The following is a 15,454-nucleotide window of genomic DNA, read 5'->3' as shown; positions in this document are numbered from 1 at the left end:
AGATAGATAGATAGATAGATAGATAGATAGATAGATAGATAGATAGATATGGCACACACATATATATGTCGCACTCTGACTTCCAGCCTTGAGCTTGAGAGCAGCCCTGCTTCTTAGCAGCTGGGGGAAATCACTTTGCTGTGCCTCAGTATACCTATCTGACATTAACAATGCCTGCTTGTCACTAAATTACTGAGAGAATTGGATATAATTCTTTATTATGTTACGGTATTTAACATGTGCCTAGCACTTATGTCTTCTTGTCCTATTACTATAAATTTGGCAAGAGTGCAATCATCAAGTTAACAAGTCTTCAACGATGTTCTTTCATCTGAATGAGTTCACCTAGTCTCAGGTGCCACTGAGATTGCCAAACCTTCAGACGTTGTTTCAAATAAGTGGCACCGGCTTTGCTTCCTTAGTGCCTTAGCTCCATAGAAATAAAATGAAATCATCTTCTAAAATGAAGTCAGAGCATCTTCTCAAACTGAAGAATCCCTCCGAGCCCTAAGGAGCCAATGACTCAAACACAATGGGTGATAGCTTGCATATTGCTTTGCATGACATTTGCACGCGACCAGTTCTTTTTTGCTAGAAGAAGAAGCCCGCCCACCATCTGCTTCTTTCCTAGTCCCTTATGATCCCCTAGGTGTTTAGTCGGCTGCCTTTGCCTAGGAAAAATAAAGCAACTGTCACGCATCAAGTAGTTCTTGCGTGTTCCTCTACAGCTAGTTACCTCGGCTGAGGAGAGAAGGGCAGATCTGTTCCAGGCTGTGCACCCGTCGCTGAGGAAAGAAAGGCAAGTCTGTCCCAAACTCTGCACTAGTCACCTGGCATCACTGTAGACCGAGGTGCATCATACTACACGGAGGGGAGTCAGTGACTCAAAAACCACTAAGCCACCAACAACAGGAGGCAGCCCCTCCTGAAAAAAACCGCCAACATACATGTGCCTGATGGGGAATCAAATGGTTCATAGTGTGCTTAAGTGGCTCAGAAAATAGTTCCTGACCACCAGTAGCTTCCGAATCAAACCAGTACAATGCTTCTCCTTCCCTGAGTGTGAATAACAATGGGGTAGTGAACCTATGACAAAGATTTGTTTTCACTCTCAAAACTGTCAAGTTTGGGGCGCCTGGGTGGCTCAGTTGGTTAAGCGTCCAGCTTTGGCTCAGGTCATGATCTCACGGTCCGTGAGTTCGAGCCCTGCGTCGGGCTCTGTGCTGACAGCTCAGAGCCTGGAGCCTGCTTTGGATTCTGTGTCTCCCTCTCTCTCTGACCCTCCCCCGTTCATGCTCTGTTCTCTCTCTGTCTCAAAAATAAATAAAACATTAAAAAAAAAAAAAACCTGTCAAGATTTAAAGTAAATATACAACAGCCAATGTCTGGCAATAAAGAAGAAAAAATAGCAATTAATCAGGGCCCTACTGCTACAGACCTCTGTCAACTCTAATCATCTGTTTAAATTCAGCCCTTGGATTCATGACTACTTGCTCAGAAGTAATGATGGACCCACATTTATGTAAATCTGATCAAAGTTCACTCAGTTGTTGATTCTGGGGAATAACTGACTATTTTTGTAAATTCAAATACCTATATTATTGGCACATAAACTAGGCAATGATCTTACAGAAGAAGATAGTGAATATCTGTTGTTCATACAAGAGCTAAAAATAGCACCCTAATGAATATGTGTCCTATAGGTTATCCTCCAGATGGTGAACACAAATAACAATTCATACAGCTCTTAGATTTCTATGACATATGACCCATACATGAACAGCAAATCCAACCGATCAGCCATAAAACCCCAAATTCATACCTAGATACTGGAGCCTGAGCACTGCATATGTAATTTAGCTTATTAGGTTTCTAAAGATGCTATTTTATCATAGGATAATTTGTGTGTGTGTGTGTGTGTGTGTGTGTGTGTGTGTGTGTGTACGCACGCACGCATGCTTTATAGCTTTAATGAGGATAAAAGTAACTATCAGGCTTTTCAAACTATTGGAAACCTGTAAAATATACTTTTACGAACATTTAGAAACATGGGAACCTGTGTTATACTGAGATTTCAAAAACTGACTCTAAGAAGAATAAAAATTACTGAAAATCAACAAGTATGGCATCACTTTATCTTCCAAAAGTGTCATTCCTCATGCGGTAATATACATGGAATGCCAGAAATTTTAGGGATTATTTAGTCCACCACCACTGTTTTTACAGATGTGGAGTTCAAGATCTGATCTAGAAATTGGCATTTTAAACACAAGGGGTGGGTGGGGGAATGGTGGGGACAAGAGTCCAGAAGATGAGTCCTGGAGACTGGCAGATCCTGGACAGGGCACTGGAGCTTCCGGGAAGGAGGACAGAAGGCCGGGCTGGGTAAGTAGCTCTGTTAAGCTAGGAGCTTTGAAGAAAACTAGATTCAAAAATGAGAAGGCCCCAGGGAGCAGCTGTATCTATGAAGAGGATAACCCAACATGAAGATACTCCAGGCCCAGAAGTTTGGGTTCTCTTCTCAGTCTGGGGATCATCTGGTGAGAGGTGCTTCCTGAGATGAGGAGCGGGCCTGTTCCCAGGGAGAAAGACACTCTGTCACCTCCCTAGTCATGGAAGGGCTAGAAAAGCAAACTCATTGCAAAGGGCATGGAACTAGACATAAAGCCAAGGGTGGATATGAGTGCAACGGCTGAATTGCTGATTCAGTCTCACTCAGAAGAGAAGGGCATCACCTCCTTACCTGCTCATCTGTCTCCAAACTAATGCAAGATCCGGAACAGAAAAACAGGCCCAAAGGCCGGCTCCTCAGTGTGAGTCTTAAAAGGCCCCTGGAGATGGAAGATTCCTATGTGCAAGAAGCTCAAACCCTGGCAGGGAGAAGGGAAGGGGAGACAGCAGGGGTGCTGCTTGCAGCTGCCCCCCCCACCCCCCCACCCCCCCCAGAGATGCCGCCCTGGTCTGTGTGCATGCCCTAGCTGGCTGACCTCCGTGACCAGTACTCCGTGGGCTCCCTGTCACCTGGCTCCCACCTGGGATCATCCACGGGGCAGCCCTGGCAAGAGGCGAGGGTGGAGGTGGGGGATGGAAGAGAAAGAAGTCAAAGTATTTCTTCCCTTTTCTCCTGTATCTCCTGCACAGGGGCCCTCACACGTGACCCCACTCTCCTGGGCTCTGCTGGAGCAAGTCCTCTCTGGGTCTTGCAGGCCTCAGGTGTAAAAGTCTTTCTGAGCCCCAGTACCCCACCCCCAGCCCGACCCCTGTGCGGGGTTCCTTTTACTGCTTCATTCAGTTGACCCACCTGAGTAGGTGTCTGTCTCCTGCTGGGACTCTGACAAGACATTGAGGAATAGAAGCCACGGGATAAACATGGTATCTTACAGACACTTCCATTTACCCAGCAAAACATCATGCTGAAATGGTGATAGCTTATAGAGTTTAATGGAAATCCACATACCCATTAAAATAAAACAGACCTTCAAAAGCCATCAACTGTCAAACTCCAAATACTGCTGCCTTGGCAGTTCACACTCCTTACTCTCTGGAATCTTCAGTGGGAAGACCAGCAAAGGATGATTCCCTCTAGGGAATGAAGACTCCCTCAGGCTGTCCTGCTTTGCAAATGGAAGTCAAAGCTAAATTTCTCCCCTGCTGCCTACTGGAGTTGGTCTTCGGCCAGGAGTCAGTCCTCGGCCATGACCTGAGGTTTGCAGGGAAGGGGAGGCAGTGGGGACAGACCTGGAGCAGGGCCAAGGGCAAGCAGGGACGCTCAAAGAGGCACGTGACCCAGAGACAGCGGACTGAGGGACGAGGGCCTCCTAAGACTGTAGGCTGCATAGGGAAACCACCCATCCTCTAAGGACGTGTTGCACAGAGTCTAGTACTTTGCTTTCAAAACAAAGAGTCGGTCTTTAGCAGAAAGCCAACCTATGTTGTTACCAAAGGGGACAGACACGTATGTAATACGTATTAGAACACTTTCCACAAAATCTAGAAGTTTAAAATTCCCTGCGCGTTAAGTGAGGACACATTAGTAATTTAAAATAAAACCCAAATGTATCTTATTCCTGATAATGCTGGATAGATTAGGGGTTAACCAAAATCTCTTGGCCAAAATTCCTGTCAGCTGAGCCCAGAAAAGAGACTAGAGCCTTTAAGGGCTTGTGCACAAAAGGAGAAACTCATGGGATTCTGGGAGGGGACGGAGCAATGTCACTGGGCAGAAGTAGAAGCAGCTACAGAGTCCTCCCCAGTCCCTTCCAAACACTTCCTTCATTTAAAGCCCTCTCCTCCTTCCCCTCTCCTGTTTTATGCCTCTGCTAAGATTTTACTGCAGATCAGGTTCTGAAGTCAAAAAACATTTGTATCCTACCAGCTTAGATTAGCCACAGGTATTAATCCCAGGTATACAGATCAATCACAGGTCTAAACGTGACCTGCTACTCTGGGCAGGTACGAGACAGCCTTTACCTCTTAATACCAGCCAGATGATTCATCTTAGATGCATTTTATTTACATGGAGAGGGATCATCTTTCTCAATATCTAATCTCAAGCAGCGTTATTTTATTGCCTATCACTATTTTAAAACAGATAAAAATTATGGAAGGCATTAGAGACCAGGAAGTACCAGACAGAGAATGTGCTCACCTGCTATCGCCAGCATTCGCCACATACAGCTTCCCCAAGAGGCAAACCACAATGAGGGCTGTGCAGCCACCAGATATATTATATGAACTCCTCTCTCGTTCTATTTGTAGGTCCTGGAGAAGAAAACAAAGTTAGCGCTGGATTGTACAGGAACTCATATCAAAGGCTTTCTTAACCTCATTCCCTTGACACAGCCCTCGGAGTCAGGATGTGCTTCAAAGACGAGACAAGAAAATCATTAATACTTTTCTACCACCTGAAGAGCATTTAATCACTGAGGTCACTGGCATAAAACTGTCGTCTATTAGCCCATCTGCAGACCAGAGACAGGAAACAAGGGATGGCAAACGGATCTAATCAGAACAAAAATGAGAAAAAGAAAACCAACTGCATTCAATAATAAATACCCCAGCTTGTGGAAAATTTAGTCTTTGTATGGAATGCCTGACCTGCCATGTGAGAAATACAATAAATAGGCTGGTAATGCCGACTACTTGGACCTGAGCAATGTTTTTAACCCCAAAGTCTCCAATAAATACTTTCTTTTTGCAGCCAGATAAGAGAAGTGACTTGAAGAATTGTGTCCTCTCTTCAAAGCAGGCAGGAGCCAACCCCCTGTCTTATGCATCAAAGCTAGAAGCTTACAAACTCTGATCTGACTTCATTGTCCGACAGCCATGGATTCACAACAAATGTGTGTGTGACACACATTCACAGCCACAGCTGATACTCAAGGAGCACCTCTTCCAGGTCAGGCGAAGTACCGTACAGAGATAGTCTCAGCTAATCCTCATAACCGTATTATTAACCTTCATGTGGGGGGGCAGAAGGGGGGTAACTTGCCTACATTTACCTGGTTGGAGTTTGGATTTCAATCTGATTCTCCTCATCCAAAGCCTATTATCACCTGCCACCTACTGAGGCCCCCACACCCAGAAAATCAACAACAGACCAAGACTTCTCTTGACAAATAGGCATCATCCAAGACACAGGTCTTTGTGAAATTCTGGGTCAGTGACAGAAGCATGGGTTCTGTGACCCCAGAAACCCTAACCCCAGAAATGTGAGTGGAGTTAGGAAAATAAACTGGATGCTGGCTAAAATAAGGCCAAACACTTCCATGGTAATCTATGGTTGAAGCTGAGGGAGGGAGAAGAAGGACGAGAGGAGATGGGGCCTGGGCCGATTCTGAGGGTCCCCCTGGCAGACCGGGGGCTGGGGCACTTTTTTGGTTCTTAGAAACCCACAGAGTCACAACTCTGCTGCTTCAACCAGCCTCCTCCTGGAAAAGGGGAGATAATTCAGTAATCTGGCATTTATCAGCAAACGCTCGGCTCCAGAGGCCAGAGGTGGTAACACAAGTTCAAACAAATCACCAGTGAAAAGCTGGAAACAGGGCAAGAGCCTGAGCCAAGGACACAGATGAAGATCAGCATACTGGTAAAAAGGAAGTAGACAAAAAGTACAAAATCAGAATCTGGGAGAAACTAACTTACTTGGGAATCAACTGGGGAAGGGGGAAGGGGGAAGAAAGGCTGGAGAACCACGGGGAGGGGTTAAGAATGTGTGTGTGGGGGGGGTGGGGGGACGTGGTAGTTTCGAAGAGAAGAAAAGCTGCAGAGAGTCCAGCATGAGGACCGCCTTCGAAGACTGGATCTTACAAATTTACTCGAATTGTGTATAAATTAGTTTCTTAAATGAGCACTGTGAGGATGAAATCAGATGCTATGTGTGAGGGGCTTAGCTGGACATCTCGATCCTTCCCAGACCCAGAAGCTCCATGACCGGCAGCAGAGACTTCTCTTGCTCACTGCTAGACCCTCAACACCTATGCCAGGCCAGGTAAAAAGATAGTTTAATAAATATCTATTGAGTGGGCAAATGAAGAAATACCTTTAAAAATGCCTGGGTGTCCAAATTATCTCTTTACCACCTTACCCCTTCCGTGACATGAAAAATGTGTTCCCTGTAATTGACAAAGGAAAAGCTTAGGATGGAAATAAATGCTAAGATGATAATTAAGCAGGAACCCATGCTTCAGTTCAGATGCAGTCAATTGGCAAGAATGAATGAATGGTTATCAGAACCTACACAAGAATGGCAGGAGCCCCGAGGGTGAGGAGAAGGAGCATGAGTATCAGCCAAAGATCAGCCAAAGATCAGCCAAAGAGACTGTCACAAGGAAGTGAAAGGGAAAGAAAACATCCAGCTGTCAGAAGTTTTGTCTGTTTAACCTCCAAACAATGCATAAAAACAGAACCAACAACCCTATTCACAAAGCAGTTTGCAGATGGATGTATTCCCTTTCTCTCCCATTTAAATAAGTAAAATAAAGCTGATGTTATGATAGATACATATTTCACCAAATTCGTATAAACACTGGTGTGTCAAGTCCACACTCAATACGACTATGCTACTGTTTTTAATATACTGGAAGGAACTGCTGGGGCTAACAGAAAGTATGTTTTCATATCCAGAATCAACATTTGTTTGAATACCTAATGTCTGAATGAAAGACAATTTTTATTTAAGAAAATCCCTTGAGCACCCAGCTGCTTGCATGCCATACATGGAGTGGGGTGTGAATAATGCTTGAAAGACTTAAATCACTCGTGCAATCCAAAAGAAAATGCTATGATACACAGACCCCAAGTGAAAGCAGCATCCATGGCAAAAATTTCCACTGGGACTCCAACAAGTTCATCCTGCATCACAGGTGTGTTCTGTATCACAGTTAACATTGCCAGAAACTCTGATCCGGAAATTATTTCTTAAAAAAATCAAGACGAGTGTACGTACGACACCACGATTTTCTGCTACAGCAGAATGCCTATTTGCCTTTCATCTGGAGGAAGATGTTACAGCTAGCTTGCGCAATTAATCCCTTGCTATTACGTTAATAGTGCGATTCAGCATTTTGTTCTAATTGACTTCATCCTTTCTTTCATCTTTTCCTATATTTCAACTACGTGCCCTCTGTAGCTCCCCCAGCATAAGGAATGCTAAGTTTGGCAACACTGTCACATAAACAGTGGACTAAAGTCTAGCCATGTTTTGTTCAGGAAACTCTAATAGGTTTACCCTTCTATCACCCCCCACCGCTTCTGTGATAATATACACGTGCATGTGTGTGCGTGCAGATGTCCTTGCGTGCACACACACACGTGAATTATGTGTGTGCTCTCTGCGATCACAGTGATTAGGATTTGAAAGATGTGTTTCCACAGACTTCATCCCCCTGAAGGATTCGCTGACATTAAAATACACTCTTCTATTTCTTCTAAAACTGGGTGTAACTAGAACATATTCTAAAAATAAGTGCTTCCCCTCCCCTCCCTAGAAGCCAAAATAGCACATTTATTTTTTTCCTACACCACCTACTCCTCTTTAAAAGATGTTTCACAAAATCTTAGTACTGAAAGGAACATTAAAGGACCATCTGCATGGTTCTTTTACTACCAGATCAAACATGATAAATGAAGTCAATAAGGATATTTACTGCTGAATTAACTACCCTTCAAACCTTCAACTTTTCCAATTAGCTTAAGCTTCCCACATGCTACATTAAAAATACATAAAAATGTAGAGTTATTATTTTGTAAACCCTCATGTTTGGGTATTTAAAAAAAAAAATCAATGAAATCCTGGGAATTACTGCCCACTCCTTTGTGCTAAACAAGAACCTGTCTGGAGTATTTCCCCATTTTAGCTGTCAACAAGACCCAAGACATAACTCTAGAATAACTTGCCAGCAAAACACATGCATATACTATCATTCCTTTTCAAGTGTAATCTAAAAGACCAATTTACACACTCATAATATTCAATTAACAAGATAACTGTTTTACCTGCTCAGTCAAGGGTCCTGCAGACTGCTCAAGATGGCTCAAACAGTCCCTTCTGTTTAGTAGGACTGATTTATCCTGTGTTGTGTGTCTGTCTAAATACTACGTTTAAGCCAGATTTATCTCTAAATCATAAGAACGGATCCAATTTTTAAAGACTTGGGATTTAATTTTCTTTTTGTTTCAAGGAAGGATACTGGCAATGAAGGGAAGTAGCAGAGATGTGTGAAATGAGACTAATTCAGCAGGAAAGAACCGCAAGAAAGAAAATATATTGCTCGGGATGGTTATAATTTGGTTTGAAAGTCCCAGGGATGATGCAGCTTCAGGACCATTCTTTGTTTCCTACCAATTTCAGGTTGCAAAAGGACAGCAACATGAGACAACAGAAGGGAGCGAGTGTTGGGTAGTTTCAACAGGACTTGGCAGCTCCCCCATAGATGGGTTAAAACACGGCTCTGAGCACATTGCTAATAGTGTCAGTCACAAATAATAAGATTCTGCATGGTTTTAGTATCTGGGTCTGATTTTGATTTATTCTGGGAACAAGCCAATCTGTCAGCCAGGCAATGAGGAAGGAAAAAACCAATACTGCCTCATATTGCCACCTGCTGGCTGTTTGTGGAATCACATGCTCAATCCTTCTAGGAGGAACTTCCTGTTCTACCAAAACAAAGACAAAACAAAACTCTAGCTTATCAAACACAGAAAGACATGTGTTTAAGAAAGCAGGTCCATAACTTACGATGAATATGCTAATATTTGAAAACACTAGGATTTATAAGCTATAAATAAGCTTTGCATTTATCCTCTTTTTCACAATAGTGAAATGAGGTTTTTACCAATAAATCCAAGCTGAGTGCTATTTCCAATCATCAACTCAGTGACAGGAGGATGTATGGTAGTTCTACAACAAAAATATTGCCATTTTCTTCCTTCCTAACAACCAAACTTCTATACCGGCACTGAAAAGGAAAGAGGACAGAATTTTTGAAATTCCTCCTGCCTTTGTCCAGAGCTCAAATTCTATAGCTGGCAGGCTAAAAGGCTCATCTCTGCTGACTTAGGAGAGCAGTGGTCTCCCACAACTCCACCAACAATGGAAGTGATTCCCCTCATGGGTCTGAAAGGCTGGCCATGCAGTCCTGTTTGGGGAGGCTGCGGAAGCAAGAAGACTGACCCCAGGATCTAAAAGACCTTATCTTATCCTCATCCATCATCCTGGGCCCAGCAACAGCCTAAACACAATCGGTGGCAAATCTCAGCTGTTCAAGGAGGCATCGTTACAAAGCACTGTGGGGAAGCAGAATTGAAGTCGGTCAGAAAGTTCCTGAGATTCTGGTCCTTTAGAAGGGAACCATGGTTCATTTTTCCATAGTGGACACAGGAAGAATGGACTACACAGCCTTCTCAGTGTGAAGAAAAATCCAAGATGAGATACAATAAGGGGGCCAAAGGGTAAACGTGCCTCAGCAGGCAAGCACAGTAAGTATTAGAGGCCAGGGGTCAGAGGTCACCTTCACCACAAGCCGCATGCTGCGTCAGGCAACCAGAGGATCAAAGAGGAAAGGAAAAGCAGTGCCCTCAAAGAAGCTTACAGTATTTGATGAAACTGTTATCGAGACGATAGCTTGTTCAGAACTTATCTTTCACTTCTGGTAGTCTGTATTTTGGAACGAGGACCTACGTTTTCCTCTAAAGAAGTACTATTTATTCTGGCTTGGGGTTTCTAAATCTTTTACCTGACCCTCTCTTTCAGATCGGTATCAACATGTCACCAACCCACTTAATGTTACTTAAAGCATCAAAATAAATGAGATGTTATATATCTCTATATGCATATAATGTGGGGCTAACAAATGCCCCCAGACATATAGTCTAACCTTTTATTTCTAGACTCCCATGGTGTCTAGAAGAATGCTAGCTATAAAATAGAAGCTCAATAAATACTACTAATTGAGAAGGACAATGCAGAGAGAGAGAGAGAGAGAGAGAGAGAGAGAAAGACCGAAGATCTTTGATTCTATGTTGCTGAGCTGCTGTAAATAAAGCAAAACCCCAAGTGAAAGGCAAGCTGTGCCTGTAAAGATATTGCAAGTTACTTCTGAATCTCAGGAAGGGTAGCTGCAAAGGTGTCGTCAGCAAGGCAAATGTGAGGCTGAGATGCTGGGCCTGGGGAATTTTTAGGGATGAAAAGTGTGAGGGAAAGTAAGAGAGCCACAAAGCTGAAATAATTGAATCTTATTTAATACCGACTCTTTCTATTACAGAGGATCAGCACAGCACAGAACCTGAAATACCTTAAGGATACTGAGAACTAGGAAAGCTAGAAAGTAGCTGGCTACCATGAGGGAAAAATTTAGGAATGGCCGGGAAATTCCCAGCGTGCCCCACTCTGCAAGGCCAGAGGAGAATCCACCAAGGCCAGGCCAACGAGATAAGGAAATCAGCTGCACGTTGGGCACTTCAAAAAAACCAGTTTGCCCTCAAACATGGACTCTCAAAAATATCCTGTTGAGGAGTACCTGGTGGCTCAGTCAGTCAAACATCTGACTCTTGATTTCAGCTCAGGTCATGATCTCACCATGCATGAGATCATGTACTCAGAGCACAGAGCCTGCCTGGGATTCTTTGTCTCCCTCTCTCGAAAATTAAATATAAACAAACAAAATAATAGGACATTAAAAATGTAATATTGAAAAGGGACAAGGGAACAAGTATTTTATACAAGTTGGCAATGGCCTTCCAGGCCATTAAATTGAAGGTACACTGTATAATTTCTGTGTTGTGGGTTCTGAAGCTCACGGCAAGGAACTTAATGTTTAAGTCAGGCACGTTTCTATGATACTAGAGTCCATTTTTCCTCAAGTCCCTGATGAAGCAAAGAAAAAACAAGAGCATCTCTCTGCAATTAGGGTAAACATAAGACATTATCCAAGCAGGGACGCTTTTAAGACTAAAAGGGGACAGTATATTAATAATTATTCTGGGCCAACCGACATTAACTGGCTCAGTCCCTAGCTGAACCAAGCACCCTGCGAACCAAGGAACGATGAGTCTTCTCATTTAATAGGTGAAGCAGGTGGGGCAGAGTCCAGGTAGGCCTGTGGCATACTGACGACTAGAGAGACAATATGACAAAAACTGAAGTGTGAAGAGGAAGCTGCATGCTGGGAGGAACTGAAAAACAGATATGACTTAAAGCCAAAAATTCATAACGTGGCGCACCGGGGCCTCCACAGGTAGGTTCCCGACCACCTCTCCAGTTCACCTCACATCCATCATTCCTACCCTTGACATCAGCTCGTTGCCTTAGGCCCATGTGGGTTCTCTGATGTAGTTTCCCTGGAACCGGCCTCCTGTGTTCTGTCTGCATTACTCCTCCTCGCCCCCATCCCCAGCATTACTGCCCCAAGGGACCCCTTCACTTCATCTCTTTATAGGGCCCCTAGTTCACCCTGCATTTCTCCACTCAAGGCCCTTCCCACTTCTATTTTGCTCATCTAACACTTGTCTTTGCCTAGTTTGTTCAGTACTCTTTTCCCAGTTAGGCCTGGCGTAGAGTTAGTTCTGATCCCTCATTTACTGACTGAATGACATGGGAAAGTGAAATGATCTTTTGCCTACAACGAAGCTTCCAGGGTAAAAATTGCAGGCAATTTAACTGGCTAGTTAAAAGCAGAAAACATTTAAAAGACAAGAATGAGGCCCTTGACTAAGTATTTGTCTGAATGACCCTCTCATTTCCAGGAAAGTGGTCACTAGCACCCTTGAGGCATTAATGGGCAGAAGCAGCTGGAGACCAGTGGGGAGGCCTGCCTCAAAGTGACATTGGCCTCTAGTGGACAGAAGTGGGAATACAGCAGTTGCAAGTAAAAGATGCCCCATGGCATAAGCAATTACAGAAGGAAATGAAGAACCCCACGTGTCTTTTTGTTTTTCACTTCTGTCACGTAAGCGGATTTTTTTCCCTCCCATTAAGAGAGTAACCTACTGTCACATTTTTTACCTCAATTAAATATTTAGCGTTCTGAACATCGAGGTCTCTAGACAGCTTCTGTGACAGCTGGTGAGGGAGATTTTATACAGAGCCGCGTAGGAGTCAATTTTACTACCTTGATTCCTTTTTCCCTGAATAGTCTTTTCCAGCTTCCCGATGATTTTCTTGGGATCGAAGGCTACCATATACTCCTGACAAAGAGATGCATTTTAAGCCACCTGCTAATCAAAGGGTAAACATCTGCACAACAAGGAGAGATGCACGCTGACCAAAGAAGGGACGGGTTAAAGTGAGGACAGGGTGCAAACAAGAGGTGCGAAGACAGGAAGCATTTTGCCTTGAAAACAAATCAGATGGGTGGTGCTGTGCAACGTTATTTACGTTTCTCCCCTCCTTCGCACACAGACTGATCCTGGACTGTGCTGTGTCACATGCTCCGTTCTGCGGAGCTGCTCCTAACCTGTTCCTGCTTCACTGAACAGCTGGTCATCACTTGACTCTCTGGGGTTTTAGGATAATACGGCACGCTCGCTCTACTCCCGTCTTTAGAACATCTCTCAATATTCCTTGCTCTTTACTTGCACGCAGGCTGTTCCTCAGGAAAGAAAAATCTCTGGAGCCACAATAACGGCCTCAGCAGAAAGTGAGCTCAGAAAGGGAAGGGGGTGGCACCGAGGGGTGGCCCCTCACCAGGCGGAGGGACAACAGGGGACACTGTGAGAGCAGCTGCGCATTCTCCCTTTGTGTGCTTTCCCTTTGTGTGTTCCCAGGAGTGTGTTCCCAGGACGGAGGCTGGGAGGGAAGGGGGCTAAACTCTTTGATCAGACACGTCCCAATTTAAATGTACAAACAATCCATGTTCCCCAGTAAAACACGCAATTCTCAGATAGTGACCCCCTGATTCCCCTCCAGCAGTTTTTTTTTTTTTTTTTTTTTTTAAGCATTAAGAACCACATGGGTAATCACCGTAAAAGAACTGTCCTCTGATCAGATTGGTACAAGAAAGGTACTTTGGAGCCCTTTACTAAAAGCTGTTTCCCCAAACACCTGTGATTCCTACACACGTATAAGACAGCAACCAGGCTCACATTTCAGTTAAGTGGCATTGTACCACCAGCTGGCATCAGGGAGTCTGCAGAAAGAGAAGCAATCGTAGGTACATTTAAAAAGCCTGTTAGCGGGGCGCCTGGGTGGCGCAGTCGGTTAAGCGTCCGACTTCAGCCAGGTCACGATCTCGCGGTCCGTGAGTTCGAGCCCCGCGTCGGGCTCTGGGCTGATGGCTCAGAGCCTGGAGCCTGTTTCCGATTCTGTGTCTCCCTCTCTCTCTGCCCCTCGCCCGTTCATGCTCTGTCTCTCTCTGTCCCAAAAAAATTAAAAAAAAAAAAAAAAAAAAAAAAAAAGCCTGTTAGCTCGTAGCTATCCCTCCTTCCATCGTTCTCATTTTTGCCAGCACTCAATGCAAGGAAGTCTGTCCTTGTGCCAAACCTCTGTTGGGAATGGAGTATCGAACGGAGACGACCCAAGCGGCGTCCCACAACAAGAGGACAGGTCAGAGACCCGTCGTAGGGAAGCTTCCAAGAAACAAGGCTTTGGTTGAAGGCTTGGGATTCTCTCTCCCTCCACCCCAGCCCCCTGCCGCCCCGGGCCCCTCCGCGATACCTACCATTTCCTTGAACGCACTTTCAAGAGCCCCGATGACCAGGCACTCGTGCGGAATCTTCTTCTCCGTAAAGAAGCGCGTGGGCGGGGTGCTGGGGGAGCCCGGGGCCCCCACGCCTCCGCGGAGCGAGGCTGCGCGGGTCAGAGTCCGGCTGTTGGCGGGCGTGTTCTCGGGCTCCTCGCCCAGGCAGGTGGGCGGCAGGACCGCTGAGTTCTTCAGGATCTCCACGATGTCCTGCAGCTGCTCCGTGACGTGGTGCTGCAGCAGGCGGGAGGCCACCACGGCAGCCCCAGACCCCGCGTGACCGTCAAACAGCGACCAGTAGTGACAGGAAACGCCCTCTGATTCCTGGGGGAGGGAGGCGACAGGGAGTGAGAACGGCAGTGGCCACCGCCCCAGGCTCACACTGGTGCGGCAAGGCCTGGCGCTCAGTGCGTCACCTCGGTCCTCTGTCTTGGGTTGGCCGATGGTGGGGGGTCGAAACATGGCAACGGTACTCAGGGAAGTGGTCCCGGACTTGTCACTGCTGCTACCCGCCGCCCAAGGGGTGAAGGGGTTCCTGCCTCTCGGCCTGGGGGAGAGGCCGGGCTTCCAGGCAAGCTCGGTTACCACTCTGGGGCAAGATCCACTTTAATCTGATGCGCAGGGGTTTGAGAGAGAACTCCACGCCAAGAGGGAAGTCTTGAGGAGTCCAGCTTTAACCCGTAAGCCTCACCTCTCTTCGCAACCCCAGAGCAACCTTGGCCTCGAGGCTCCGGAGAAAGTGAAGTTCTTTTTGCAGGTTCTTCAAGGGGAAATAAGCAGACCCGTTTTTCCCCTTTAGAGCCTTTTCACTCTCAGATAATTTTGCCCCATCTTCTTTGGTCTACATCCTATATTTTTAGAACATGTTTTCTTCCTTAGACACGGAGTCTAAGATGCAGCCAATTCAAATCTCCTTATTTCCTGCCTCCCTCAGTTTCCCAGCTGGTACACAGCATCTTTGTTTCCTCTCCCTACCCCAAAGCTACGCGTTCCTCATGGTCGCTCATCTACCATGGATTTAGTCTGAGTTATTTCTAGACCATTTCAGATGAACGTTTTTAAGAACCGTGTTTGAATTACATGTACCTAAGATCTTAACTGTAAGATCAGTCAGTAAAAGCAGCAGACTCTTGGTTTCGGCTCAGGTCGGGATCTCATAGCTCCTGAGTTCGAGCCCCATATTGGGCTCTGCACTGACAGCATGGAGTTGGCTTGGGATTCTCTCTCTCCCTCGCTCTCTGCCCCTCCCCCGCTCATGCTGTCTCTCAAAATAAACT

General features: G+C 45.4%; 1 protein-coding gene across 4 annotated transcripts in view; it reads right to left on the bottom strand.

Moving 5' to 3' along the window:
- Positions 1–15,454, bottom strand: part of PPM1H (protein phosphatase, Mg2+/Mn2+ dependent 1H) — a 265,584-nt gene that overhangs the window by 120,681 nt on the left and 129,449 nt on the right. For all 4 annotated transcript variants that reach the window (XM_040491534.1, XM_040491535.1, XM_040491532.1 and 1 more), the window contains exons 3-4: positions 14,157–14,501; positions 4,649–4,761 (exon numbers count right to left, since the gene is read on the bottom strand). In XM_040491534.1, the coding sequence (XP_040347468.1) occupies positions 4,649–4,761; positions 14,157–14,501 (458 nt within the window). The remainder of the gene's footprint in view (positions 1–4,648; positions 4,762–14,156; positions 14,502–15,454) is intronic.

The sequence above is a fragment of the Herpailurus yagouaroundi genome, unplaced genomic scaffold (assembly GCF_014898765.1).
Source record: "Herpailurus yagouaroundi ecotype Mexico unplaced genomic scaffold, PumYag 182, whole genome shotgun sequence".
NCBI classification, from domain to species: Eukaryota; Metazoa; Chordata; class Mammalia; order Carnivora; family Felidae; genus Herpailurus; species Herpailurus yagouaroundi.
Note: the sequence above shows the minus strand (reverse complement) of the source record. Positions and strands in the feature narration are given on the sequence as shown.